Consider the following 21,386-nt stretch of genomic DNA (forward strand, 5'->3'; position numbering starts at 1 on the left):
TATACACAGAGATCTATAAATATGTATCCCTTTGTATCTATATGGAGCTAAACTTCATACTGATGTCTCAACTGTAATTCCTTACCATATGGATCATTCTAGACTTCTCCCCTTGCTTGTCTATAACCTCCTGCTGCAACAGTGAGAAACTAGCTCCAGCTATCTGCCATCCATTTCCTTAACTGTTCAATTCCAGTATATGTGCACAGTGGCTCCAGAATTAACTCATAGCCCCATGGGAAACAACTTTGTCATCTACCGTGCAGTACTATGTTCAGTTCATTTTGCTTTTATTTTTACAGCCTACACTCCGCTCCAAAGTTACTTAGTTCAGTCCTTTTATCCCTTACCTCTGGCAGTGAGTTGGTTTCATACATTTGTGGTATTTATTAGATTCTTCTGTCAAATCTGCATTCCATTCTGGGATCCCCTCAACTTTTAAATGACTTTTTTTTAAAAAAAAATTGCATACATTAAGTTTCACTCCTCATGCTGTAAAGTTCTACGGGTTTTGACAAATGTATAGTTTCATGTATCTGATATTACAGTATCATACAGAATAGTTTCACGACCCCCAAATTATACCCTGTGCTTAACCTCTTCAGTTCTCTTCCCTCCCTAAACCTCTGGCAACCACTAATCTGTTTGCCAGCTCTGTGTTTTGCCCTTTCCAGAATGTCATATAAACAGAATCATATAGTATGTAGCTTTTTCAGACTGGCATCTTTCACTTAGCAATATGCATTTGGGATTCATCCATGTTTTTGCATGGCTTGATGACTCATTCCTTTTTATTGCTGAATAGTATTCTACTATATAAATGTACCATAGTTTATTTATCTAGTCACTCATTGAAGGACATTTTGTTTGCTTCCATTTCTTGATGATTATGGATAAAGCTGCTATGAATATTTGCATGCAGGTTTCTGTGTGGACATAAGTTTACAGATCGTTTGGGCAAATACCTAGGAGTATTTTGGATTATATGGTAAGACTATGTTTGGCTTTGTAAGAAACTGCCAGACTCTCTTCCAAAGGGGCTCTACCAATCTGCATTCTCACCAGCAATGAATGAGAGAGTTCTCATTACTCTGGATCCTTTCCAGCTATTGTCAGTATTTTGGATTTTAGCTATTCTAATAGGTGTATAGTGGTATCAAGTTGTTTCAATTTGCATTTCCCTGATGACATATGCCATTGGGCATCTTTGCATATCCTTATTTGACCTCTGTATATATTTTCTGGTGAAGTGTCTCTTCAGAATTTTTGTCCATTTTTTAAATTAAGTTGTTTTCTTAATTTTTTTTTTGTTTTGGCTGCGTTGGGTCTTTGCTGCTGCACGCGGGCTTTTCTCTGGTTGTGGCGAGCGGGGGTTACTCTCTACTGTGGTGTGCGGGCTTCTCACTGTGGTGGCTTCTCTTGTTGCATAGCACAGGCTCTAGGCGAGCAGGCTTCAGTAGTTGTGGCACACGGTCTCAGTACTTGTAGCTCGCGGGCTCTAGAGCGCAGGCTCAGTAGTTGTGGAGCACGGGCTTAGTTGCTCCACGGCATGTGGAATCTTCCTGGACCAGGGCTCAAACCCATGCCCCCTGCATTGGCAGGCAGATTCTTAACCACTGCGCCATCAGGGAAGCCCTTCTTATTCTTAAGTTTTAAGAGTTCTTTGGATATTTTGGGTATCAGTCCTTTATCAGATATGTGTTTTGCAAAGATTTTCTCCCAATTTGTGGCTTTTCATTGTCTTAACAAAGTGTCTCTGACATAGACACTTTCTAATTTTAACAAATTTCAATTTATTTATCTTTTCTTTCATGGATTGTGCTTTTGGTGGCTTATCTAAAACTCATCACAGACCCAAAGTAGCATAGATTTTCTCCTATGTTTTCTTCTAGTAGTTTTATGGTTTTGCATTTTACATTTAGGTTTGGAACCCATTTTAAGTTAATTCTGTTTAAGGTGTAGGGTCTGTGTGTAGGTCCACCCCCCTTTTATTTTTGCATATGGATGTCCAGCTGTTCCAGCACCATTTGCCAAAAAGACTAACTTTTCTCAGTTGAATTGCCTTTGCAGCTTTGTTAAAACTCAGTTGACTATATTTTTGTGGGGCTATTTCTGGGTCCTCTATTTGAAACTGGATAGTGTGAGTCCTTCGAGTTTGTTCTTCTTCATTGTTGTTTTGGCTCTTCTAGGTCCTTTGCCTTTTCATATAAATTTCAGAAGCAGTTTATCAATATCTATAAAGTAACTTGGTGGGAACGTGATTGGGATTGTGTTGGGATCCCAAGAACTGACATATTAATAATATTGAGTCTTCTAAATACACGAACATGAGTCTTCAAATACATATCCCTCCATTTATTTATATGTTCTTTTATGTTCATTTTTTACCTCTCTCGTTTGGATAATTTATATTGATCTATCTTTAAACTCACTGACTTTTTCCTTTGGCATCTCCATTCTGCTGTTAAGCCTGTTCAGTGAACTTTTATTTTCAGATATTGTATATTTCCAAAACTAAAAATTTCATTTATTTCTTATTTTTATCTTCTGTTTCTCTGCTGAGATTGCTTATCTTTTCGTTAACTAGAGAATACTTGCCTTGACCTCATGGAGTTTGGTAATAATACCTGCTTGAAAGCCCTTATCTGATTACTTCAACATCTGGATCATTCTAGGGTAGGTATTTATTGATAGTCATTTCTCTTGTGAATAGGGCACATTTTCCTGGTTCTTCATAAATTGAGCAATTTTGGATTATATCCTGGATGTTGTGAATATTATGTTTTGAGGACTTTGAGTTATGCTGTAGTCTTCTGAAGAATGTTGATGGTTTATTTTAGCAGGCAATTAACCTGGTTAGACTCAAGGCCTGACCTTGAGCTTTCTCTGTGGGTTCAAGTCTATGTTCAGTTCTTCAAGCCTTTCATGCACTGCTTTGTCCCATGCATGCTGGTTTAGCAGTCAGCCTGAGATTCATCCAGAGTTCATGTACAAAGTCAGGAGAACTCCTTCTTCTACTCTTGCCTCTTTGGGCTCCTTCACACACTCCAGGGACCATAGTTGCCTTTGCTCCTTTTCCCAGTGCCTCTAGCCAGCAAGACAACAGGATTTTTCTCTCAGAGTTTTGCCTCCCTGCTGTTCTGCTCCTCCACTGTGGCCTGTTTTCAGGGCAAATCCCAGGAAAACAACAACCACGAAAAGCCAGGAAATTCACTCTGTGCCAGGGGCTACTTCAAATATTTTTTTAACTTAAAAAAAAAAAAAAGTATTTATTTGTTTATTTAGGCTGTGCTGGGTCTTAGTTGCGGCCTGCGGACTTCTTAGTTGCGGCCTGCGGACTTCTTAGTTGCGGCATGCGGACTTTTTAGTTGCGGCTTGCGGACTTCTTTAGCTGCGGCATGCATGTGGGATCTAGTTCCCCGACCAGGGGTCGAACTCGGGCTCCCTGCACTGGGAGCGTGGAGTCTTACCCACTGGACCACCGGGGAAGTCCCTACTTCAAATTTTTTTGACCCTCCTCTATAAGCTGTTTGCTTGTTTTTACTCCCCAGAATTCTCAGTAGTTGTTTTTGCACTTTGCTCAGAGTTTATAGCTGTTATCTATGGGAGGGTCAGTCTGGAGAGGGTTCACAAGACCACATTAGAAGCGAATTTCTGCCAGCTGTTTTTCACCCAGCCCTACTTCTCAGAGATCTTTCCAAGTCAGTATATAGAAAAGTTCCTCCATCTTTTAAATCATGCGTGGTAGTCCACGATAGCCAGACCCCTCCTAGTGGACATTTATGCTGTCTCCAAAGTTTTGCTTTTAGAGACAGTGCTGCATCAAATGGCCTTATGCCCTCTGTACGTGACTCTGAGGGTCTTGGTGGAGAAATGTCCTGGGCCTCCAGCCACAGTGGAGGTTTTTCTTAGAACCCTGAAAAATATTCATTTCCTTCATTTTGGTGTGACATTTCCTTCCTTCTGTCGTTGACTGAAGGCCTGGGCCGTGGTTCTGGGCATAACCGGTGGCAGGAAGGTGTGAAGGACTGGAGAGTGAGGAGTGCCGGATATTCCACAAGACTTAGAGATTGCTCCAGAGCGCCGGGCTGAGAGGGGTTAGGGAAGTCTGATACCCAAGGACAGAGACAGCCCTGCAACTCCCACAATCCCCACAAAACTGGATGTGTTATTTAATTTCCCATTTCCAAATTGGTTGCTTATCAACAAAGAATGAAATGCATCTTTGGACAAAAATATAGTATATTTGGACAAAAAAAAATATAGTACATTAAAGGAAAGCTTTCTCTCTTAGAATCTCTCTCCTCCAATTCCTCTTAAGCAAAGGCCAAGGTGAACCTCGCAGAAGCATCACTGAGTATGTCTACCTTGGTCACACACCTTCAGCATCTCCCTGTTGTCTGCAGGCTCACGCTCCCAATGTTTAGCATTGTACTGAAGACACTTAATACGGCATGATGCTTGGGGCTGCAACAGCCGTTTTGTGATCATGAGGCAACAAGCACAAGGATGAGAAGCCAGTTGCTAAAAAATGGACCTCTATAGGACCTGGTCCCTAAGGACATTGTTCAGCAGCGAAACCAACATCAGCATTCACCCACCTTCAGATGACTTATTATAAAAAAATAAAATAAACTCTTATTTGTTTAAAAAAAAGACCCTCAATACTCCAGTCCCAATATCCCCAGGCGTTCAGCGATTTTCTAGCTGTGTGACCTTAGGCAAGGTAGCATACTCTCTGAATCTCCATCTCCCCATCCCCAAATGGGAATAGTCATGCTTCATTCTCAGTGATTTTATGAGGCTTAGATGAAGCGACATTTCTGCTGTGCTTGGCACCGTATTTGACCTGCAGAAAGTGCTTGGTGGATGCCACCCAGAGGTGTATTATTGTCCAAACTTCCTGTCTGACTCAGAGTCCTTTCTGCTAAGCCATTACTGATGCTGAGGTCCCCACGTGATAGTCACCCTTGTTCTCATATCTGTGTGAATCCCTGAGGCCCAGCTCCAGCCCCAGCTCCTCTGTGAAGGTTTCACAGCAAGGTCACTCTCCCGGGAACTCCTGGAGTCTGGCACTTAACACAGTGCATAATGAAGCTATTTTCTTGGTTTATGTTGTACTCTCCGAGCTCAGGGATCATGCCCTGTGCCTCTTTATGACCTCCTCAGTGTCTTGCACACAATAGGCTTTTCATAAACATTGATGATAGAGCTGGAACCCTGTACCTCACTTGCATAAAATGGGCAGTTTCCACACAGAGAGAAATAAGCACAACTTTGTCATTGGTGGCCATTGCACCGTAGCACAAGAACATGAAGGCGTCTGCGACGGTTGTTCTTCCGCCTGCTGAGTCAGGGAGGCAAATACAAATTTCGTGTAACTTAATGCCCACAGACAACTGCATAACCATGTTAAAGGAGAGCAACGAAGGAAATACAAAACCCATGATTTCAACAAATGTTCACTGAACTCCTGGATTCCCTGTACCAGGCATGGGATGGAAGATGAAAGCCCGCCCTCCGAGAGCTTGCAGGATGCTGGAAAGACGTCTGTACACAGACCGCAGCCTCGCACATGCTGGGCGAAGGAGCCGGAAGAGGGGCTGATGAAAGCCAGGCTGGGGCAGAGAAGCCTCCCAGGGGTCATGATGTTTGAGGGGGTTTGTAGGATGAATAGGATTTGGAAGGTGACTGAGGAGAGAAGAGCACTGCGGGGAATGGGGTGGGGTGGGATGGGAAAGGGAGTAGCATGCGCTGTGTTTGGGAATCTGGGGCTGATTTGATGAGCCAGGTGGGAGTGAAAGGGGTGGATGGTTGAAAAAGGGGCCACGAGGCAGGTGAGGTAGCTCTGTAGTCTCGGCTTCCTCACACGGCCACTGGGGTCCCACAAGGGCGTTCCACAGGGCTCGGCAGTGTGATCAGCTGAGTTTCCAGCTGGAGAAAGGCAGCCCTGTAGGAAGCTCTTGCTGTGCTTCCTGGGAGGGGAGGTGACGCTCTCGAGGAGGTGGCAGTGGGGTTCACGGGGAGGGCCAGAGCAGCTCAGCTGGAGAGCATTGGCTGACGCCAGAGGGTGGCCGGGCCGGTGAGCTGAGGATGAGAAGTCACCTGTGCTACCATTTTCTGTGGTCGTAACGTCAGTGTGGAAATGCTTCTCGCTTACGTTCTGCCTTTTTCATATTACATCCTAAGCTTGAGTATTTTCCCATATGTCTGATACTGGTTAGATTTTCTGATTCAGTGACTGTGCCTTTTACGCCAGTACTACAGCTTTTTACCTGCTGAACTTTCCAAGCTCCAACCCCACCTCCCTTTGGAGTGTCAGCTCATTGTAGTCTAATTGGCCTCCGCTTCGGGAGGTGGGTTTGTGTCTCTGGGTCTTTGTTGTTGGTGGTTAGTACTGGTCCCACGCCTCACTGGTTGCCCTGGGCTGTGCTTGTCTCCCCTCAGCTGTGTTGCTTGACTTGACTACTCTTCGGGAAGTTGATTTTTCTCTTCCAAGGAAGGGAACGCACCTTGGAGAATTGTCCTGGAAATATGGAGAAAACTCAGCATGTTTATTCTGTCACCTGATGAGGCAGTGATGGCTCACAGCAGTGCTTGTAAACTAGAGAAGGTGTTTTGCTTCGTTTCTTCTCCGTATGCCAGTGACCACACAATCACACTTCGGTAGGGCTCTCTCTGTCTGGTTGTGTCTTTCTCCCCCTCTGCTGGGTGTGTGTGCAGCATTTCAGTCACTGCCTCTATCAAATCCATCAATTTAGACAAATTCCCTCCCCTCCCAGCAAAGTCCGAAGTTAGCACCTTTAATACTGACCTAAAAATCCAGGTGATGAAATGGAACCTTTGTGAGAATCTACTGGGGTAGGGGTGAAAGACTTTATTACCAAGAGATGTGTCCTCATTCTTTTACTCCCTTTCTTGAATCTTTATTTCAAAATGTTGTCCTTTTTATTCCGTGTGAATTTGAGTGGCGGTGGAACACAGTTTAATAGTATCTCCTTGCCAAGGCATCCATGTTTCAGGCTGACAAAAGACAGCACCTTAAGAGAAAAATTGCATTCAGCTATGCGTAAAGTACACGGTTCATAGCATTTTGCAAGGTAATTGTTTTCCATACTTTCCCTTATTAGATCGTTTAAAAATTACCAATTAGTACCTGCTTATGTTAAAACATTCACATTACACACTGGAGAAGAGTATAAAATGATAGGGAGTGAAGATCTTTCCCACCCAAACCCCTCCCATCCAACAATTTGGTATTTAGTCTTCCAGACTTCCTTTCTAATAATTATATATATAACCATTCAATATCAGATATCCCCTCAACACATTATATGCACATTTAGATTGTACCTGCAATTTTTTTTTTTTTTTTTTTGCTTAAAAGTATGTTGTGTCACTTTTCACATCAGATCTACTACACTCTTTTGTAACACCTGTGATTGTGTTTTATGGAAAGCTTCATCTGAGCCTATGTTCTATACACCAGGACAGAGGGCTTGGTTTCTCATTCGTTTTGTGTATTTTTTAAAAAACTAGACAGCGGAGAAGAGAGGGGATAGTTTAAAGGAGGATAAGTGTTTTTTTGGTGTGTGTGTGGTACGCGGGCCTCTCACTGTTGTGGCCTCTCCCATTGTGGAGCACAGGCTCTGGACGCGCAGGCTCAGCGGCCATGGCTCACGGGCACAGCTGCTCTGCGGCATGTGGGATCTTCCTGGACTGGGGCACGAACCCGCGTCCCCTGCATCGGCAGGCGGACTCCCAACCACTGCGCCACCAGGGAAGCCCCAGGATAAGTGGTTTTAATAAGCATTTGACAGAATTCAACACCCTTTCATGATAAAAAACCGTCAGAAAAATAGGAAAAGAAGGGAACTTCCTCAATTTGATAAAGAACATCTACAACCCTCCCCCATAGCTAACATTATACATTATGGTGAATGACTGCATGCTTTCCTCCTAAAATTGGGTGCCTGCTTTCACTACCCTTACTCAACATAGTGCTGGACTTCCAGCTGGTGCAGTAAAGCAAGAAAAGAAAAGGCATTTGGATGAGAAAAGAAGAAACAAAACCGATCCTATCTGGAGATGATGCTTGTCTATACAGAAAGCCCAAGGAACCTACGAAAAATCTCCTAGAACCTGCTAAGTGAATTTAGCAGGTTGCAGTACACAAGATAAACATACACAAATAAATTGTATTTCTATATATTAACAACGAACATGTGGACACCAAAATAATTTACACTTGCTCAAAAAGAGAGAGAGGAGAAATTCGCAGAAGTAAATCTAACAAACATGTATAGGAACTGCATGCTGAAAATTATACAATGGTAATGAAAGGAATAAAAGAAGATCTAAATGAATGGAGACACATACCACATTTATGGATTGGGTGACTCCATATGGTAGTGATGCCAATTTTCTTCAAAATTGATATATAGGTTTAATGCAATTGCTATCAAAATTCCAGCAAGATTTTTTTTTTGTGTGAATATACACAAGGTTATTCTACAGTTTATATGGGAAGGCAAAGGAAGCAGAATAGCTAAAAAAATTTTAATTAATTAATTAATTAACTAATTTATTTTTGGCTGTGGTGGGTCTTCGTTGCTGTGTATGGGCTTTCTCTAGTTGCGGCGAGCGGGGGCTGCTCTTCGTTGCGGTGCGCGGCTTCTCATTGTGGTGGCTTCTCTTGTTGCGGAGCACGGGCTCTAGGTGCGTGGGCTTCAGTAGTTGCAGCACGTGGTCTCAGTAGTTGTGGCTTGCGGGCTCTAGAGCGCAGGCTCAGTAGTTGTGGCACATGGGCTTAGTTGCTCTGCGGCATGTGGGATCTTCCTGGACCAGGGCTCGAACCCTTGTCCCCTGCACTGGCAGGTGGATTCCTAACAACTGCGCCAGCAGGGAAGTCCCTAAAAATTGTTTTTTGAAAAAGAATAAGGTGGATGGAGTCACTCTACTCAATTTCAATACTTATATAGTAATCAAGTCTAGTGGTTTTGGCAGAGAGACAGACAAATAGATCGATGGAACAGAATAGAAAGCCCAGAAATAAACCCCAATAAATATGCCCAACTGATTCTTTACAAAAGTGCAAAAGAAATTCAATGGAAGAAAAGATAGCCTTTTCAACAAATGGGGCTGGAGCAATTGGGCATCTATAAACAAACAAACAACACCCCCCCGACCCCACCCGCAAAATGTTAGCACAGGGAACTCTACCCAATATTCTGTGATAACCCATATGAGAAAAGAATCTAAAAAAGAATGAATATATGTATAACTGAATCACTTTTCTGTACACACAAACTAACACAACATTGTAAATCAGCTATATTCCAATAAAATTAAAATCTTAAAAAACGTCTCACACCTTATACAAAAGTTAACTCAAAATAGATCATGCTTTAAATGTAAAACATAAATTTATTAAACTTTCAGAAAAGATAGGAGAAAATCTTTGGGGTCTACAGGTATACAAATTTTTTTTTTTAAATACTTTTATTTTCAAAGTTTTTTTGTACATCTTTATTGGAGTATAATTGCTTCACAGTGCTGTGTTAGTTTCTGTTGTACAACAAAGTGAATCGGCCATATGCATACATATACCCCCATATCCCTTCCCTCTTGAGCCTCCCTCCCACCCTCCCTATCCCACCCCTCTAGGTGGTCACAAAGCACCGAGCTGATCTCCCTGTGCTATGCGGCTGCTTCCCACTAGCTATCTATTGGACATTTGGTAGTCGACGCTACCCTCACTTTGCCCCCAGCTTCCCCCTCCCCCGCCCCCCCCCCGCCCTGTGTCCTCAAGTTCATTCTCTATGTCTGCATCTTTATTGCTGCCCTGCCACTAGGCTCATCAGTACCATTTAAAAAAAATTCCATATATATGCATTAATATACGGTACTTGTTTTTCTCTTTCTGACTTACTTCAATCTGCATGACAGACTCTAGGTCCATCCACCTCACTAGAGTAGACACCAAGGCATATCCCTTAAAGAAAGAATTGATCAGTTGGACTTCATCAAAACAAATAACTTTTGCTCTGTAAAGACCTTGTTACACAGATGAAAAGACAGGCTACAGACTGGGAGAAAATATTTGTAAACCACATATCTGACAAAGGACTAGTATATAGAATATAGAAAGAGTTCTCAAAACTCAACAGCGAAAAAACAACCAATCCAAATAGAAAATGGGCAAACATTTCACTGAGGAGAATCTACCTTTGGCAAATAAGCACGTGAAAAGATGTTCAACATCATTAAACACTTAGGAAAATGTAAATTAAAACCACAATGGCTATCAGAATAATACCTATCAGAATGGCACAAATTTTAAAAAAAAGTGGTAACACCAAAAGCTAGTGAGGATGCAGAGAAACAGTGTCATTCATACATTTCTGGTGGGATTGTAAAACAGTACAGTCACTTTGGAGATCGGTTGGGCAGCTTCTTATAAAATTGAACATGGAACTACCGTATGACCCAGCAGTGGCACCCCTGGGCGTTTATCCCAGAGAAATGAAAACTTACGTTCATGCAGATACTTGCACATGAATGTTCATAGCAGCTTTACGTATAATAGTCCTAAACTGCAAATAGCCCAGATGTCCTTTAACAGATTCCTTGGCTGTGGTATTCCAGTATCATGGAATACTGCTAAGCAATGAAAAGGAATGAACTATTGGTACCTGCAGCCAACTGGATCAATCTCCAGAGAACGATGCTGAATGAAAAGCTCTAATCCCCAAAGGTTACATACTGTAGGCTTCCATTTATATTACATTCTCGAAAAGGCAAAATCACAGGGCTGGAGAACAGACTGTGGGTTGCCAGGGGCTAAACAGGGATAAGTGTGGGAGGAAAATGGATGCATTTATAAAAGGGCATCACAAGGTGACGGAAACGTTCTGTAGCTGGACTGTACTGATGTCAATACCCTCACTGATACTGCATGATAATTTTGCAAGATGTCACTGGGGATGACATCTTAGAGGAAACTGGGCAAAGGATACATGGGGCTTCTCTCCCATTATTCCTCTATATAATTTCAGATACCTGCATGTGAATCTATTAATACAATTATCTCATAATTAAGAGTTTACTTAAAAAGATATTGTCTCTTTTTCAACAGTGGATATATTGCACTCTTTTTTAAAATTATTTTTTAAATTCTTTTTACTGCGCTCTTTTTAACAGCTGCTGTCATGTTTTCTGCAGGGCCTCATTTTAGCCCATGTCCCATATACCTGGGAGGAAGGATTTTTGTTTGTCTGTTTACATTTTTGTGAATTTCTTTCTGGTAGGAATTTGATTAGAGGAGAAAGTAGGTAAGAGCTAGAAGAAAGAAAACTGTTATTCTTTCTTTGAAACAGGTTCTTTAAAAGTATTCTTGTGTCTTATGTTAAAAAGGGATTTCCTTTCCTGGGCATTTTACTCTCGACTCCGATGAGGATCTGGGGCTCAGAGTGGGTCAACGAGCGGTTTTGGGGTCGCTAAGCTGCAGTGACAGGCTATGAACGGCCTTTCATTTTCTTGTATTTAAGAGGCCAAAATCCACCATAGAAATGCCCTAAAATACCCTTGTTATTGACTGCATGTGAGGGTGTCACCCATTTGTCCCCTTCAGTCCGCGTACATTTCCTTTTCTTCTCTTCAGCCTCTTCCTTCTCCCCCGGCCGACTCTGACTTACAATCAGGCTTTCACTTAAGTAGTATTTGCCACTGAAAGTTCCAGAGTTTTCTGGGTTAGTTGTTCTGTGATGTAGGCTGCACACAGAATCCATGTCCATCGTCACGCCGGTGCAAATTAGGTTTTCTACGAAAAGAGTGTGTGGTTTCTTCATATTATCGAATACCCAACCATTCATATCAAGAGAAGCCAAGAAACCAAAATCTACTGTTATTTTGTTGGAAACCTAAAACTTAAAAAAATACGGTCAGCTCCTCTGACACTGACAAGCTGTAAGTGAATTCAGTGAATACAAGCTGAATTCTCCCTGGAGTGAATTCAGTGGTTCATGAAGCTCTCTGGCAGCCCTGTTTATCCAGCTCTGGGTACCGGCCACACAAAGATGAGTAACCGGGACCTGATGTACGCCCATGAGTTCACTCTGCTGTGACACAGGTGGACAGACCACGGCCACTGAATGACAATGACAAGGATGATAGCTGGCCTCCTGGAGTCCTCACCACTGCTAGGCCCTGAGGGTGTCCAGCCCCCTGACTTCTGGGGAGGGGCTGCAGTCACTGTTGTTTCTCTGCAGAGGATGGTACCGAGGTTGAGAGCAGGGCAGGGGGTGGTCCCTTGACCCATGGCTCATGGGGCTTGGTCCCTGGAAGATGCCTGGTAAAAGGGGGCCCAGGTGCTGTTGCTGGGGGTGGGGGGAACGGGCAGCAACTCAAGACTCACAGATGTTTTTAATTTGTGCGAATTGGGGGACAAAGCAAGTCCTTGTGAAAACTCATCTCCAAGCTTTCCAAGCAGAGCTGTTTAACTTTTACTCCAAAAAGATGGTGCCTGGCTCAGGTTCCCAGGAACGGCGGGGAGGGACAGCAGCATCACCGGCCTTATCTTTTCAGTTACTCGGGGCTTAGAGACTTGAAAACAACTTGTTTTCTTAGGTTGGTTAAACAACCACTGCCTAGGTTTCAGTGTTTGTTCAATGTTAATTTCCATTGATTTAGCAAGTTTTACATCAGGTTCTGAAAGTTTCAGATTTGAATTACTAGGTTTCTGACAAATCTGGAAAGAGTTTACACGTTATGCACATGCCCTTCTTTTCCTAAACTTAAGTGTGACTTTTTCTTTAGCTTTTCCAGTTTTTTTAAAAAAATTAAATTTTAAGGGCCCAAGGAAGGATAACATCACGAAATAAACTCAATAATGAGAAATATGTTGTTGTTTCTTCCTCCTGCCTTTCTTGCCGTCTCCTCCCTCTTTTTTTTTTTTTTTTTTTTTTGTGGTACGCGGGCCTCTCACTGCTGTGGTCTCTCCCGTTGCGGAGCACAGGCTCTGGACGCGCAGGCTCAGCGGCCGTGGCTCACGGGCCCAGCCACTCCGCGGCATGTGGAAGCCTCCCAGACCGGGGCACGAACCCGCGTCCCCTGCATTGGCAGGCGGACTCCCAACCACTGCGGCACCAGGGAAGCCCTCCTCCCTCTTTTGATGGGAATGAGCGAGAGAAGCGCAGTGTGGGGAGGGCAGGTCTGCAGCCTGTTGAGACTTGCCCTTGGCCTCCAGGAAGCCAGCCCTGTACTTGTTTGTGGACAGCACACAGTGGATCTCAGACGGGTGGGGACACCTCTCCCTGCTGAGTGGGTAATCACCTGTGAGCCTCATCTCCCCAGACATCACCCCAGGCCTACTAGCTGGCTGAGCTCACAGCGATGATAATCCCTGAAGTTGAGTGTGGGACATTGACATGACATTAAGAGGACATAAAATGCAAATAGTTTTATTATGAACTGTAACATCATCATCATCGTCGTCGTCACAGTTACTAAGAATTCACCTGTGCCAAGCCTTTTGCTAAGTTCCTTCCACACATCATCTCTTTCAGTGCTTCCTAAACTTGAACCCCGGAGGACTGGCTACCTGCCCCGCACTCCATTCCCCCACCAGAGTTTCCGATTCAGTAGGTCTGGGTCAGGGCCTCATCCCAGAAGTCTAAGTTAATCTGCCTAAAACAACCCCATGAAATAGGTAACGTGAGGAAACAGGCAAGAAAAAGTGGGAGACTGGACCACAAAGCTCATTGCGACTGACCATAAGCATTGGCTGGTCCAGCATAGTTAAGTTTTCAGAGGAAGTAGTGAGTGCCTAAGACAGCCCTAGACGGACGTCCACTGCTGAGGACTAGTGGGTCATGGTGTGTGTGGCAGGGTTTCAGAGTCACGCACGGAGGGGCAGGAAGTCTGGGGTGTTACCTGCAGGAAGACCAGCTCTGGAAGGTGCTGCTTGCGGGAGCACGGGGGCCCTGGCTATTAGGAGGAGAGAACAGTGTTGGAAGGAGAGCCAGAGAACGGGTTAACAGGATGCGTTCGGTGGATCACTTTCTCCCTGCCTCCCGTCCGTGGCCCAGCACACCGTGGCTCTGTTTGTGTGGGATTCTGTCCACGCCATGGCCTTCTTCTCCCCTTCACGCTCCTTTCCCATATTTTCCCAGAAAAGGGGAGGAAATCATTTAAAAAATACAGGAGGAAAATAAACAACAACCTTTCTCTGTGAGTTTATTTTGTGATGTTATAAATCTTTGGACCCTTGAAATTAAAAAAAAAACAACTATAAAAAAATCACCACCGAAGTATAGGAAAGGGAGGGAAGAGTCACGCCTAACAGGAAGGCTTTCCCCAAATTTGTCACAAACTCATTAATTCAAGATTGGAAGCTTGGAGAACCCGAGCAGAGCCTTGGCAGCATGGAAAGGTGTAAAGCGAGGTTGCAGACCCGCGGCCCCCGGGCCAGATTCCACTGACGTGTTTTGTTTGGCTCCCGTAGTTCTTGAAAAATAGTCAAATCAGTTTCAAACATGGGAGTTTTCACAATAAAACCCCTGATGTCCAGCATTTTTTTTGAGGAGCGGGGAGCACCGGTGCCAGGGCTGTGGCTGGTTGGTGGCTGACCACGTGAAGGGGCATGGCTTCTGGTCACAGCCCCGGCCAGCAAAGCACCCCTGGTCTAGAAAGTTCTGGACTCACACTTGGAGCACCAGTCACCAGCTGGATGACTTGGAGGCTGGCACCTACTGGACTTTTCCTCCTCACCTGCCGCTGGCAGCCTTGTGTGTGTGACAGCACATCGTAAACACGAAGCACAGCAGATTCCCAGCCACACAGGGACCCTTGGGCCAGCGGGCCTCAGGGAAGGGGCGCTTGGTGACAGTCGGTGCACCTGCAAGGACGTTCCCTACTGCCTTCTAAGGCAGTGCCAGCCACTTTAAAGTTTTTTCAAAAGATGGGTTTTAAAAATGTGTTTTCTAAAATTATGATTATTTTACAAGGTCTGCACAGTCCACGTGGTGCTTTATAGGGTGTATCCGGCTACAGCTGGCCCACTTCTGGGTGTTTTATGGCAAATTATTCTCAGATTACCCTTTAATGCAGGAAGGCCTGCCAGTTGTCTGAGCTCCCTGGGTCATATAGAAAACCCCTAGACTTGATACGAAACAGCTGCCTCGGTCAGCTGTTCCAAAAAAAGGAGCATTTTCAGGCCGAAGCAGCAGGAAAAAGGTTTTTTGTAGTTGGTGGAGATTTTGAAAAAAAAAAAAAGTTAAATTACTCTTTCCTGGCCATTAAAAGGTGATTGAATTTTGTTATTAACAAATTGTGGGAATCTCGAGAGAAGTACTCCGAATGGGAGTTTGTTAAGTGCTCTCTGGCAATACTTACAGTATGTCCCGGGGGGGTGTTCTCGATGGAGGGTGGCTGCACAAAACTCCGCTGACCTCCGTGTCCCCGGGCCTCAGCCCGGGCTGGGCCGGGGTCAGGGGACCAACCCCCGGGCCTCCCTCCTCTCTCTCCCCAGGGCCCCTGCTGAGACCAGCAACAAAAGGGTCAATTGTCTGAGGCCCCCCTTTGTCTCAGAGGCTCTATGGGCCTCTTCAAATGCCAAAGTGTCTCTATGCACATGGGTGAATGCATATACACATGGCTGTAGGAATGTGTATCCGTATGTATATGTGCACATGTGCTGGTGCATGCGAGTACTGTATAAGCATGTGCGTGCACGTGTGCACCCAGGAACACGTGCTTATTTATATGTGCACGTGCATGCACGAATAGGAATGCACATGGACCTGTGCATGCATACCTGGGTGTGGATGCGCCTCTGTAAGTGTGTGCATGCACACACGAGTGTGCACCTGTGTGCCTATGTGCACACACGTACGAGTGAGTTGGGTGTGAACGTGTGCACATGTGCCTGTGTGTGCACACACAGGCAGTGGTGAGACTTGATCGAAGAATTTCTGAGACGCTGATGCCTCTTCGCAGGGTGAGCGCTCACAGAGGTCTGGCTGGCTGATGCACGTCCCTAGGGCCGAGGGAGAAAACATCTCTGGCCCATCTCTCAGCAGTTGGCCCAGTTACCTTGATGTGGCATTTGCTATGGGGCAGAAACCTCAGAAAAGTCTCTGCCTCCCCTGCCTTCTCTAGGGTCAGATAATAGGTAGGATGCAGGAGGAGGAACCATAAGGAGGCTCCCCACACAGCTCACTGGCCTCGTTTGCCTGTTCCAATGTGGGGTTTCACGGCGAGGCCCGCAATAGCTTTCTACGCTGTTCCATTACCTTCTCAGGGCTGCCTAATCAGATCCAGTGCATTCTATGTGGCGTTTAAGCCAGGTTTCCAGAAGGACTGTACAATGACCCGTTCCCATCTGTCCCATCAGTGGGCTCCCACGTAGCTCTGGGGTCTCTGTACAGGTGCCAATCATCCTGTTCCCTAGCGCATCTCTGGAGACCTGCGGATTCTGTGGCTGGTCTGTACCATCCCAAGGTTCACACTCTCTTCCTTAACAAAGGTGTCCTTTTAAAAATGACTGTAAAACATATTTGATGCAGAAGCCAAGAAAAGACTAATAAAAATGCTTAATTCAAATTTGCTTCTGTGAAGGATTTATCTCCCAGCCCCTTTTAACCAGCACAGCTGCCATGTAACAACTTTTTCTGCTTTTTTTTCTTATTCTTGTCCTTCCCCAGACCCATTTCCTCTCCCTACTCCAGCAAGGGCTTATCTTTCAACTGTGGAAAGGCACCAGTTAAACAGTACTCCAAAGCTTATCAAAATATTCAGGCAGTAAAATTATCTTATAATTAGCCTAACTGTAAGCCAGAACTTTTTAACCCCAGGAAAGGTGAAGTTACCTGGCCTGTGAAATTGGTAAATTGCTCATTCTGACCTTTTTAGGCTGCAGTTTCTACTTTTATTTCATTCCCCCAATAATTTCCTCCTTTTTCTTTAAATTCTTGATGGTCCCTGAGGCATCTTCCTCTTCTGTTTGCTGAAGGCTCAGAGAAAATGTACTCCTGGCTGAGCTGAAATAGATAATTGAATGCATTCAGGCGAGGGGGATACGAAATCAACCTGTTATCTACTTCATGCCTTCACTTTTAGGTATGCTTTGGGTAAAATGAAGCCTCATCTCTCCATCGCTGATTCCATACTTCAGGTGCATGCAGTGGTGGCACCCAGCCGCATGATTCCGGAGCTATTCCCACACTAGCTGGGGGATTCTGCAGTATCCTGAGCAGGTTAGAAGAATTGGGCTTCCTTATCACAAAGATTTCTCCTAACTCTTCCTCCCCTTGTCTCTTGCTTACCCCATCGACCCTCCCACTACCCCAGGGACCCTCCTGTCATCTTGCAGCACCCAGGAGGGTGCCACAAAAGTCACCTCCCCACCCCCACTTCTATGGGAGCTGACATCAAGGGAATGGGCAGTGACGTGTTTGGGGGTGTTAAGGTGCTACTTAGGTGGACTTTTGGCCCAGAAATGATATTATAGATGATGCTTCGGTTTTTAACTGCAGTTGAGGTTCTTAAACTAGTCATGCCACAATTCAGCCACAAGTGGGTTAGTGAGACTTACATAGGCATGATTAGGGCTGATCACTGTGTTTTACATGATGAAATACTTGCAAAGTTGCAAAAATTAAACTTAAAAACAATTAAAAATTAAATTTTGGAGTGTGACATTTTCATAGAGGGGTGTTGCCTGTAAATAGTGGTAGTGATTATTTATAGAGTTTTTTCCCTATCCATCAGGCAGTATGCACACACGTGGGCATACACACAGGTACAAACACATAGATAGAAAAATTGTTTCATCCTTATGTTAATCTGGTGAGAACACAATTACTTTGCCCATTTTACAGTTGTGAACACTGAGGCTCTGAGACGTTAAATCACTTGCTGACACCCATATGGTTAGCAGTTGAACGTGGCTGTCATGTAATCCACCACTGGCCTTGCGTTAACCAGCCGAGGCCCAGGCCATATGGTCCGACCTCTAGTTGTTCTTGAGAGGTTTCCCTGACACCCCTACAGGGTAAGGAGGAAATTGCAGTGTCACCTCGGGCTCTGCTTGTGGCCGTGCCCGGCAGTCGTGTACACTTTCTCTTGATGTCACGTGTATATCACAGGTGCGATTTCCTTGCAGTCCTCGGAGCTGCCTTGCTGGCCTTGAGCTGACAGGATCAGGGTGAAGTCTGTGCTGATCCCCTCAGGGAGGCTCTGGCCCAAGTGGTCAGTCCCCCTGGGGTGGAGGTAGTGAGAGGGTCGCTCCCAGGACCTGGGCGTGGCCATGCTCTCCTAATGCAAACCTCAGAATCAGATCCGCTCTGCAGTCCCATCTTTTCACGGCTTTGTCTCAGAGCTGAAAGAGCCCTGTTTTGCTCATGGAAAGAGTAGAATGGTGGTTGCCAGGGGCTGCAGGGTGGGGGTAAGTGGGGAGATGTTGGTCAAAGGGTAAAAACTTCCAGGGCTAAGAAGAATAAGTTCTAAGGGTCTAATGTACAGCATGGTGACTGTAGTTAACAATGCTGTGTTGCACAGTTGAAAGTGGCTAAGAGAGCAGATCTTAAGTGTTCTCACCAAAAAAAGAAATAAAAGGTAACTCTGTGAGGCGATGAATGTGTTAATTAATGTGCTAATGTGTGTTAACCATTTTGCAATGTATGTGTATATGTCATCACTTTAAATAGATACCCTTTTGTCAATTACACCTCAATAAAAAATAAACATTAAAGCATTTTTAAAAAGGCAAAAAAGAGCCTTTTGGAAGTCTTTCCTGATGAGAGACACCTTCTGTCTAATCCATGATGGAATATTGTACCCTGTTTAAGACCCTTTCAAAATACCATTATCCTTTTAAGAGTTAAGTTGAAACTAAAGATCGATCATTAAAACATGTTATTTAAAAAAAAAGTGTTATTTAGGAAGCATTAGCAGGAAGGTGTTTTAAGAAATGTTTAAAAAAAATCGGCGCGTTACATCAGTGTTCTTGTGAATTCAGCATGTGCTTGATATTATTTAATATGTATTCCTCTCTCTTTTTAATTGCAGCTTGGGTTGACGATAGCCATTCGCTATAGCCACAGGTAAAGTTACATTTTTTTCTTTTAAGGAGTATCCTTACTGAATTATAGATTTTGGTTTGCTCAAGTCTACAAGTGTTTGAGCTTAATTTTGGAGGCTGCTTTATCTGTGATGTCAGTGTGATAGCAATTAGATGAAATTGTTCTAGTTGCTTGACTGGTGAGAGTTAATCACTCTTTGGAGGAATAAGATTTTTACGTGACAGTTGTGGTAGATAGCCCATTTCTTTTTTTTTTAAATTTATCTATTTAATTTATTTATTTTTGGTTGCGTTGGGTCTTCATTGCTGCGCGTGGGCTTTCTCTAGTTGCGGCGAGCGGGGGCTACTCTTCATTGCGGTGCATGGGCCCCTCATCGCGGTGGCTTCTCTTGTTGTGGAGCACGGGCTCTAGGTGCGTGGGCTTCAGTAGTTGTGGCACACAGGCTCAGTAGTTGTGGCGCACGGGCTTAGTTGCCCTGCGGCATGTGGGATCTTCCCAGACCAGGGCTCGAACCCATGTCCCCTGCATTGGCAGGTGGATTCTTAACCACTGCGCCAACAGGGGAGCCCTGCCCATTTCTTTTAAAGTCAAAAATGTAATGCTCTAGGGCAGGGACCCGACGTGATTTCTGGGAGTGGACTCTGTCCAAGGGTGAGAAGTGGAAACAGGGATGTCATGCATGAGAAATGAGGCCAGAAAGCCACACGAGGGATTGGCTTAGTGACTTTATTCAGAAAGGCAGCAGACTGTGAAGATGGACTAGTGTCCCAAAGATCCATTCAGACTTCTTTTATACTAAAAGGGGAGGGGGTGTGGCTGGTTGTTGCAGCCTTCTTGATGCTGGAATCCTTTGTTCTTGCAGCTGTCCTGTTGGTCAGGGCACGATGTTCCTATAAACCTCCAACAAGACAAATGTTATTCTCTGTTCTGCAACTTTTTATCTCTATGAATGGGAAAGTGTTATACCTTTAAAGGTCAGAGCCTTAAGAATGGGCTACCCTGTATATTCCAGGCTATAGGCAACATTCTTTTAGTGATTAACTTGTAGCGAGAGCAATAGAGTACAAAAAGGTTAAAGTAAAAGAAACATTCAGTATGGGGTCAGATTTGTTCTTCCCTATCACATCCCCACGGAGGTGGTGGGTGCACCATGAAGAAAGCACTTCGCTTGGATTGTAAACAACATTCCCCTTTGTTCCTCTTTCCCCAGAGCACCCGCCTCACTGAGGAAATGTGGCTGTAGATAGAGGTTTATGAGGCTGAGTAGCAAGGTAGCCACCCTGAGCCATGGCCCTACGGGAGCTAAGGACAGGAGCTCTGTTGTGATGAAGGGAAAGAAGGATGTTCGGGTGGTAAACGAACGTCGATTTTAGAGAGGGCAGAGCTTTGGAGCTGCTCATCCTGTGGCCACATTTATGGATTCTGCCCCAGTTCCTATCTGCCTACTGTCACTGGACGACCATTTATCATGCCCGTGCAGTGTGTGGGTCAGGGGTCTGGAAAGGGTAGTGAAGATGGCTTGTCTCTGCTTCACAGGGTCTGGAGCCTGTGCTGGGGGACTCAAGGGCTGGGGGGCGAGTCATCTGAAGGCTCACTTGCTCTTGTGTCCGGTGGGTGAGGCTGGCTTGTGGCTGGGGGGGCAGTCTCTGTTCCTCTCCATGTGGGCTGTTTTGAGCTTCCTCACAGCATGGTGGTTGGCTTTCTCTGAGTGAGCATCCTGGAAAGACAGAACCACGTGGAAGCTGTCTCCGTTCTGTGGCCCAGCCTCACAGAGCATCACTTCCACCTTGTTCTACTGGTTGGCACAGTCGCAAGCCCCCACTTGTGTTCGGAGGGAGGGAGTAGAGACACCCGCCCCCCCTCGGCTGAGGGAATGTCGGTCACGTTGTAACAAGAACATGAGAGGGGGCAGAGCTTTGTTTGGCCATATTTGGAAATGCGCTCTGCCATGGAGCCCAGCTGAGTGTTGGAGTATTTATTTAGAGCACTTGTGGAAAGAAATTTAAGACTGTCCTTGCTGCAAGGCACTCACTAGTTGGGGGTACACAAGGGGTATGTCTGAAGAAGACAGGACAGATGCAGTTCTCATAGGAGGGGGTCAACCAATCAAAGGAGGCTTCTTAGGGGCAGCGGCCCTTAAACCATCCTCATTCCACCGAAGTACGAGAGTGGGACGCAGGTCCAGTTGGCTCAGGGAGATGCCTGGGCAGGCTGAGAATACAGGTCCCTGAGAACACATAGCCTTTCAATGACTATTTGACATGTATTTGGAGGAGAGGCAACATATGGGGAGGCTGTGGAGGG

The 21,386-nt window shown here is 45.0% G+C and overlaps 1 protein-coding gene across 1 annotated transcript in view; it reads left to right on the forward strand.

Annotated features, from left to right (window-relative positions):
• The window catches only part of ACOXL (acyl-CoA oxidase like), a 371,113-nt gene that overhangs the window by 91,940 nt on the left and 257,787 nt on the right, over positions 1-21,386 (forward strand). The window contains 1 exon segment of the mRNA XM_033401938.2: positions 19,069-19,103. Within this exon segment, the coding sequence (XP_033257829.1) occupies positions 19,069-19,103 (35 nt within the window).

Source organism: Orcinus orca, chromosome 13 (assembly GCF_937001465.1).
Source record: "Orcinus orca chromosome 13, mOrcOrc1.1, whole genome shotgun sequence".
Classification (NCBI taxonomy): domain Eukaryota; kingdom Metazoa; phylum Chordata; class Mammalia; order Artiodactyla; family Delphinidae; genus Orcinus; species Orcinus orca.